The 9406-nt window shown below is 34.8% G+C and overlaps 1 protein-coding gene across 7 annotated transcripts in view; it reads left to right on the forward strand.

Moving 5' to 3' along the window:
• LOC124423741 (syntaxin-1A) overlaps window positions 1-9406 on the forward strand; it is a 36203-nt gene that overhangs the window by 6891 nt on the left and 19906 nt on the right. For all 7 annotated transcript variants that reach the window (XR_006942149.1, XR_006942150.1, XR_006942151.1 and 4 more), the window contains exon 3: window positions 1358-1457. Coding sequence is in view for 4 of the 7 variants with exons in the window: in XM_046961849.1 (XP_046817805.1) it covers window positions 1358-1457 (100 nt within the window). In the remaining 3 variants the exon portion in view is untranslated. The remainder of the gene's footprint in view (window positions 1-1357; window positions 1458-9406) is intronic.

Raw genomic sequence — 9406 nt, forward strand, 5'->3', positions numbered from 1 at the left:
TTTCATTCTTTCGTCCTGATTTTTCTTTCTTTCGTTTTTGCCTTTCTTTTCTTTTCTTTTTTTCGTTTTCTTTTTTTTTTTTTGTTTGGAAGCGTGTATTTTTTCTTTTTTCTTTCTTTTTTATTCCCTTTTTTTTTTTTTTTTTTTTTTTTTTTAACAAGAATCAAGGAAATACATAGAAAATTATTAAAAGTACGGGAATAACGTTTACAACGAATGTCACATTTATAAAAGGAAAAAGAACTTTGTAAAATAATATTAATAAATTAATCTATACGAAAGTGTAAAATACATAGGATAATGATTCCAAGGAATGAACCATTTACGCGAGAATATGATATATATATGGAATCTAAACAAACCCTGTCCTTTCATCAGACATCTTTGAGTAGGCAGCCTTGAGGAGATCACTCGCAGAAGTAGTTTTGAGTTAGTGATATACTTTGACACTAACGAGGCTTACCCTAGAACTTGAAATAGCATATTATCTACGCCAATGTGTGTGTCTGTATGTGTGTGTGTGTGTGTGTATGAGAGAAAGAGAAAGAGAAAGAGAGAGAAAGAGACGACGACAATGATTGTCCCTATATATTCGTTTTCTAAATGAATTCATTTCAAGCTGTAAATATAAATTCCTTATAAATTTTTCAAAGAAACGATTATTGAAATGAATAGTAATGATATTTCATATACCAAACGAACAATTGTTCAAATAATTAGTCGTATTTAATATTTATCTGATTTTTAATTACGTAAAATTTCAATCTAACGAATTATTATCGTTGTTATTATTATTGTTATTGTTATTGTTATTACACGCTTCATTGAATCGTCTTACAACAGGCTAAACCACTTCAGAGTGTTCTTATTTCTCCTAGCCGACCTCTCACACATATCGGGTTTCTATACTCACGTGTATGTTCGATCAGACGTAGCTTTTACTACTTGCCCGGACTCTTGTAGTCCTTTACGAGCGTGACTTGGCGACGCTACTCTCTCTGTCTCTCTCTCTCTCTCTCTCTTTTTTCCACAGTGCCAACTATTATTCCTCGAGTGTGACGTGATGCATGGTTCAATCCGGAAAGCACGTTACATATGTATATGCATAATATATACGTATGTACATGTGTACGTGCACGAGAAAGCTCGATTAAATCGGGTTCACTTGTAGCGTGCTCGCTGTTTACTTTTTCTTTCTTTTTTTTTTCCTCGAGTGAAAGAAAGAAAGAAAGAAAAAAAGTGGAAGAAAGAAACATTCACTTTATCATTAATCGTACTAACTTATATTGTCTCTTTGCTTTCATGCTTCTTTTTTCTCTTTTTTCTCTCTTTTATTTGTATTTTTATTTTCTTCTAGGTGGAGGAGATACGTGAAATGATAGATAGAATCCAGACGAATGTCGAGGATGTCAAGAAGAAACACAGCGCCATTTTATCGGCGCCACAAACGGACGAGAGTGAGTCTAAATCCTTCTTATATCTCTACTCGAACATAAGTCTAATGGTGGATGGTTAGAAACGTTTGAAAGAGGAAAAAACAAACGTTATGTATTGAATACTAACAACGGGTATAGCGCATACTCATACGTCCTCGAAACTTTCTTTGATTCGTAATGCTCGCGTTTTACGGTGAAAGAAAGAAGGAAAATAAGGAAAAGAGAGGGGGTGGAGCGGGAGGAGGAGGAGGGAAAAAGGGAGGAAAAAAAGCAAGAAAAAAAAATCAACGATAGGATTTGTTAAACGAAATCTAGAAAGGCGGTAATGCTCGTTTGACTCGATGGCTTTCGTGGTGAAAGGCGATAAATGAGCCTTGATATTCTTCAGCTCGGCAGCCGAATTCAATAGCGAAGCGGAGCGAGGTAACCGTTAAGTTCGAAAGCAGAGAGAAAGAGAGAGAGAAAGATAGAGATAGAGCGAAGGGTGTCGGCGGTTGCTTGCCAGTCCCACGAGGGAGACGGAAACAGGGGCTGGGGGTTGGTAATCGTCCTTGCCCTGGTTGCCGTTGTAGCTGCCAGCTAGGGTTGGTTTATCATCCTCTACACCTACACCATCGCTCGCGCACACGCACGACAATTCTTTTTCTTCCTTCCTCTTTCTCTCTTTCCCTTTCTTTCTCTCTTTTTCTCATATTCTCTCACGTTCCTTCTTTCGAAGCGATGATTTCATCTTTTTTTCTTTCTTTCTTTTTGTTTTTGTTTTGTTCGGAAAGCCAACACGTCTGTTCCGTTTCTCACGTTGGCTAGAAAAGTGCCATTATTTATTTTCCTTTTCTCTCACTTTTCTTATCCCTTCATCCACCATTCTTTTAAGTACGATTCGTATACATTACGATAACAAATTTTCATCGGGGAAGTAATTATCCAAGTGCGGATACATCGGGAGACACGTGATCTATTATCTAGATATAATAAAACTATGCCGTGTACGACCTTCTTCTTACTTTGTCTCTCTCTCTCTCTCTCTCTCTTACTCTCGTTCACTCTGTCTTTCACTCTCCTTCTTCTTCCACTCGGCAAGTTTTAATGCTGGCACAGCTAAGCTCCAGTTATGTCAAAGGAAGCGTCAGAACCAACGTACATAGCTTTTGTGTGTAGATATACGCCTGGCACTTGCGTTTATTATACCGCATAGCTCGTTCTATGAGCCGACGATGAGAGAGGAGCAGAGGAGAAAAGAATTGAAAGAGAGACAAAAATGAAGCGTTGCTACCAATCAAAGGGACGTCACGGTGGTATACGTCAAGCGAAAGAATCGAATGTAATATCGAGTTAAAATAATCGATTTTATTTTGAGAAAAGGAAAGAAAAGAAAAGAGAAAGATAAAAGAAAAAGACGGATATTATCTTTTATTTGCTATCGCATTATGATAAATAATCGTATAAGTGTACTATATATACACAGTAAATGATATCATGAACTCTCCCTCTCTCTCTCTCTCTCTCTCTCTCTCTCTCTCTCTCTCTCGTATTCTCTCGAATATTTCCTGCTCGCACATGCGTACGAGATGACATTAATTTAGCCTCGTACCAATGTATGGATATTAGAAATGTACCTTTTAAAACATCCGATTGGTATATATCTCTTTCTCGCTCTCTCTCTCTCTCTCTCTTTTTTTCTTTCTCTTTCTCTTTCCTCGTCGAAGAACGTAATATTAATGACGTGAACTGGAAACCGTGTCGCATTTGTCTCTCGGTAGCTCGATAATCGATTACTCTCACGCCACTTGCGTTTTCCATAAAACTATAGAAGTGTTATACATTCGATGTATGTATGTGATAAAGCAGCGAAATATGCTTTACTATTTATCCATTGTTCGATTACACGCATAAGATAATTACACGTACTGTATTATTAGTATTCAGTATTAATCATAGATCGGATGATGTTTATTCTTATTGTATATACAAATAGATCGTACGTACGATCGCATACTTAGGTATATAGTTCTGGATTACGTGCGTCGTGTGTACCAAACGTTCGCACGTGTGTACACACGATGATCGATTTAGGCTGCTTATATGACGTAAACATTCTCGATCGAATACGTTTAGTCTAATTGTAAGACACGTAATGGACTACTTTATTCGAAGATTTTTTTCCAAGATTTTGCAATATATAACCTGTTAGATCTAAAAAAAAAAAAAATAAATAAATAAATAAATAGAAGAAGAAAAAAGTTATATTACAGAGAAAAGCGTGGACGTTATTTGCAACAGGTTGACGTTGATGGATGTAGAAGTCTAAGCAAAGTCCAGTCAACTCATTCTTTCTATCGCGTTCTATCGTTTGTCTTTTTCTATCCGTTCGTTATCACTTCCTTTTGTCTCTCTTTTCTTATATATACGTTCTCTCCAATATGTATTCATTTTTGTATTTCATGTATTTCATTTTTGTTCGGTCTTTGATAATATGAATTTCTAAAAAAAAAAAAAAAAAAAAGAGAGAGAGAGAAAGAGAAAGAAAGAAAGGAAACAATGAAAGCGTTTATTAATAATGCAAAAATCAACAAGGAAAATTTAATCATGCGCGTAGGTAACAAAATCACGCATGAGTGTAGGAGGAGATGTTTACTAAAAGGACTAATTAATGCAGTGGGCGTTTCATCAAAAGTTCACGGATCACCTCCGGTAAAGATATCCAATACTAATAAATCCCATGATCTTTGTGATCTTTATTTTTTTTATTACAATCTTTTATATTACGATTATTATTATTATTATTATTATTATTATTATTATTATTATTATTATTATTATTATTATTATTATTACATTTAAAAGCTTCTTTTTTGACGTAAAAATGAAATAATTCGATACAATGAAATAATTTTGTATTATTCCGAATTGTTCGAAGAGCATAAATCATCGATGTTACTGAAGATGTTGCCATTAACTCATTAATAGTATTTATCAGATTTTTTGGAAGGTTAGGTTACTTATTGGACCTTGACTATCTCCGAATTCGAGGCATAATAGTATAACGTATCTGATTGACTTGCTGCTTTTAGCAGTGGTAAACCGATGGTATTGATTTCACTCCGCAACTCTGGTAGGTCCTACCGTATGTATTCAATTCAAATACCAACCACGTTCTTCTTTCGTTGTCGTTGTTAAAACGTTATTGAGTATTTTAATCGGCCATGAAAAATAATTATGTCAGGTGGATACTCGATTGATTCGTTCGAAGGGTGTAAACGAGAAAATTTTGCAGTTTATACGAGTAGCCTGGACAGCATTCCGTGATTTCGCTGCGTAAGCATAAAATATAAAACTTTCAGTGGAGTCTACTTTTTATCGCCTTCATTCTGGTGACTTATTTCTCTCCACCTATATTTGTGCAATTTCCTTGAATTGATTAAAGTTATAATTAAAAAAAAAAAAAAAAAAAAGAAAAAAAAATTTTCGATATGCACAAGATAAATTGTGTGCATTTGTGCGTTAATTAAAAATCAAATACGTTTCACGGTTCAATCTATCTTTTCTATCTTTTTTTTCTTTTTCTTTTTTTTTTTTTCCTCGAGATCATCGAAAAAGCTCATCGGCCTAGTTCTTTCCGAGTGCTTTCGTGATATCTCTCTTTCTCTTACTCTGAAAGTATTGAAATTGACCTTTGAGGTGCTTAGAAAGAAGATAAGACGAAGAAAGTAAAAGAAAGGACTCTAGGGAAAAAACGAAGAACCGGAAGAAAGTAGTCGTGGGTGGAGAAAAGATTTGTATCACGGAATCAGAAATTGCTTCTGGATATCGTGGAAAGAGGAAGGAAGGGAAATGGAAAGAGAATTGGAAAAAAAAGAATGGATGGACGAGAGGAGGAAGGATTCCCATCGTGGTAGGAATGGAAGACATTGGAAGAGTTAGAGAAAGTAAGATAGATAGAGAAAATAAAAGCGTAGGAAGAAGTGGAAACTAATATGCACTTACACAGAACGTACACGTTCTCGAGAAAATCGAAGTTCAATTATAGAAACTAATTTATTAGACATGTTTTACGTTAGTACCTATTCCTACAGCTGGGTTACGAATGCGTACCGTGCATTGAACCAAAGATCGATCTGTCGTTCCCACGGAAACGCCTCTGCCTTCTGACATCTGTCTTCCCTAGCGAAATACGGAAATTTATTCAGAACGAGTCGTAGAAATAACTGCTGTCGTTGATGTCGATGCTGATGCCGATGCTGATGCAGATGCTATTAAATTCGACGAATCGAAAGAGAGCTAGCAAATGTTCTCGTCAATCGTAATTGACGTTTCTATGCTTGCGTATGTTCCATGAAAGGACAAGAGAGGAGAGAGAGAGAGAGAGGGAGAGGGAGAGAGAGAGAGAGAGAGAGAGAGAGAGAGAGAGAGAGAGAGAGAGAGAGAGAGAGAGACTTCATAGACATGCACATATCTCTTTGTGTCTGACACTGAAGGAGCGCAAAGCAGTATTCGATGCAACAGGCAGTTAGCTTTGGTATAACGCGTGCATGATCACGAACAATGTGGCTTCCTTATCGAACATCGTTTCCGCTAACAACTATAAACGGCGATGACGCGACGTATCTCTATGGTAGCGTTTTCATAAAATTCCGTTAGAAATATCTTATGCTTTTCCATGTAGATACATCGATCTAATCTTAACTTGATCGATTCTACGAACTATAATATTTCTGTACGAGAAGTAATTGAATATTTCATTAAAAAAAGATCCGAAACTTTTAATCTTCAAAGTGTGAGAGAGAAAGAGAGATCCTTTCTTCCCTTGGGACTAATAAGACAGGTTGAAACAGTAAAGTACATAATATAGAATAGTCGATGGGTATGCGATGGGGATTTGAGGATGGTAGCTTATCTAGGGCAGATTAAATGGGTCGCGTTACCGGAACGAGGGTTAAACTATAAATTCGTATCGACTACACTCCCTAAGATAGGATTTCATTGAGATACTTTATTGAAATGGCATAACCAAAAGACGAACGTTAAAGAAAACCGATGGATTTTTTTTTTTTTTTTTTTTTTTCTTTTTCACAAAATGAGAAAACTTTATGCCATTATTTTTATCTTCATTCACATCACATCAAAATCGAAAATAGAAAGAGAAAGAAAGAGAAAGGGTAATAAAAGAAGGAAATCTTTAAAAATATTCTCCTTCTCTCTGTGTTGACGATAATCTGATTTATTCTTTATCTCTATTTGGCTCCCTTCCCTCTTTTATCTCCTTTTAGAGGACCATCAAGAATATTTCCACTCGATCTATTCGTATACAAGTCATTTCTTTCAAGAAACCAATTGGCAAGCGAAGGAGAACGATCAAATCGAGAATGCATTTCAATCGTTAAAGCTGGTTTTCCTTTACGATTTGAAGTAAAGGAATGATTCAATAAAATCTGCTCTTCTAAAAATAATATCACGATATATATTAAAATATATATATATATATATATATATATATACATCAATATATAAAATATATATCTCTTTCACTATTTTTCTTTCTTTGTTTCTTCGTTTGTCCTTTCCGTCATTTTACGATATAAATATATCGTTCGATTCTAACTACATACATATTTACGAGTTAACCTCTTAGCGTTCACTTCCACTTTTCTTCGTTTTCGTCAAATCACAAAGTATGTCCAGAACATTTCGTCTTCGACTATCGAGATAACTTATGTTTAGAAATAAGCTTGGCACGTTTCCATTTGGCATTAACCTAATTTTTCTAATCCAGCTGATAAACACGTACGAAACGCATCTATAAGAATTTCCATTGTTACGCTTAGACTCGATTTAAGGTTAAAGGACTTAGTGACATTTTCTAATCGTTCTCGAAAATAATCCAAATTGATTACTTTTGTTTCAATTTAAAAAGAAAATACTACTTACACATGGGGGAAACTCCATAAGAATTAATGATCCGAATGAACGTCTCCGTTCTATCGTAGGTAACGTTAGAACGACGAATGACCAAATCGTAATATTATGTTTGGTACGTATAATAAGAAACGTAAATAATCGAATCGAATTTTTCGATTGTTTTTCTTAAGAAAACAAAAGCCGAATCGATAAGACGAGAAAGGAGAGATGATTCACGATATACGATTCGTATAACTATAACTAAAAGTTTCTGGAGTCAACGTTTATTTACGCTTGAACGATCTACTTCTACCCTCGTTCTCTTTCTTTTACGTCGTCTTCGTCCTTCGTCATATAGCATTCGTTTGTTACGCCATAATTCTAGGAATAGTATCTATGACAATGGTATCTCTGTCTCCCTTAATTGTTTGGCATCAATCCAAGTTTCCTAATATCTTTCCAACTTCGATGAGTATCCCTTCTTTTTCTTCTTTTTTATCTTTTTGTTCTTTTTTTTTTTTCTCCCCTTTTTTTTCTTTCTCCCTTTTACGATCCATCATGAAGAAAAATTCGAATACTTTCGTTAAAACTTTTATCAATATATTTATAATCTCTTTTGAAAAATTGCGATGAAATAAGAAAATATAATAAATCAATGTAAGAAATAACAATAGCAGATTCTTTCAAGTATAGATTTTTTTCAAAATAATGTAACAAACGAACTTTGGAACTATCGTTTAATCGAGGAATTACGATTGATTAGACATCTTTCCATTGGCAATTCCTCGTCAGTTTTATTCATAAGTCGTCGTCTTTACGTAGTCTAGAGTACGACAAGATCGACATCACGGGTTCCAGTTCACTGGATTCAGTTGCGGTTAAAACCCACCCTAACTCTCTCGACTTGCTTAGAGATAGAGAGAAAGAGAGAGAGGAGTGGGAGAAAGAGAGGGAAATGGGAGGAGAAAGAGCTCGCTGCCCTCTTAGCAGGTGGGAGTTTTCGGTTAGTTTCATGTAAACGACCCCCGATTTGTCGTAGTTCTCTCTATTCTAATACACGTCAACGCGCTTATATGCCCAGGAAAGAATTAACAATGATTCTATTATCATTTTCAGTAATCATATTACTGTTCGATGCAGATCTACATAATAATTTTATAAGTTTTCATTCATTCCTCTTTTAAATTTCCTAAAATAACAAACAATTGAATGACAATAAAATATTTCAATATTTTTCAAAAGATTTTTAAAGTATTCGAAGATAATCCATAAGTATCTGTCTGCTGATAGGATAATCTGATTAGGCTAGGCTTCATTGTGCTAAGGCTTCTACATTTTTCTATTCGTTGATACTCGCTCGTTTATACGATGACACGCATCAAAGAAACTATTTGAAAGCAAAATACTACTCTTTTAAGAATGTAATAATATAATAATGTGTTAGATTTTTACTTAAAGATATTTGAATATTATTTGAATTTAAAGAAAGATCGACAAGAAGACTACAACATGTAGGATAACAATTTTACGATAAATCTGTGGACTCCAGCAATTTTCTCTTCTTATCTTATCCTATCCTTTCCACTGTCCAAGCCCTTTTATTTCTGACAATGAGCTCTCTTATCTTTCCTATTTGGCAAGTTACCAAATTGTATTCTTAATGGCATCTATGTACGATACATAAGTAGATTGTATTGTAATTTCTAAATACGTTAACAAAAAGATCTTTTGTCAGAATCGATGTACATATGTTACACGATAAAATACTGTTTGAACTCGGGTTAACTATCGGGATAATCATCATGGATAATAATCATGCTATTTGGAATATTTGTTTGATGAAACGTAAATGGAGTGAAATGTCAGCTAAATGTATCGCGTACGTAGGTGTGAGCATTTTTATGTTGTTGAATACCACGCATATAGGAGGTCACGAAAGGATATATTAAAACTTGGTCTTCCGAGTGCTCGTCGAATACCTTTTAAATAACACTGGCAATATGAAAATACTTTTGACAACTTTTCCTTCCCGTTTAATATTTAGTAATACAATATACGTCTATGCGTTTCTATAT

Source organism: Vespa crabro, chromosome 4 (assembly GCF_910589235.1).
Source record: "Vespa crabro chromosome 4, iyVesCrab1.2, whole genome shotgun sequence".
In the NCBI taxonomy this organism is placed as follows: Eukaryota; Metazoa; Arthropoda; class Insecta; order Hymenoptera; family Vespidae; genus Vespa; species Vespa crabro.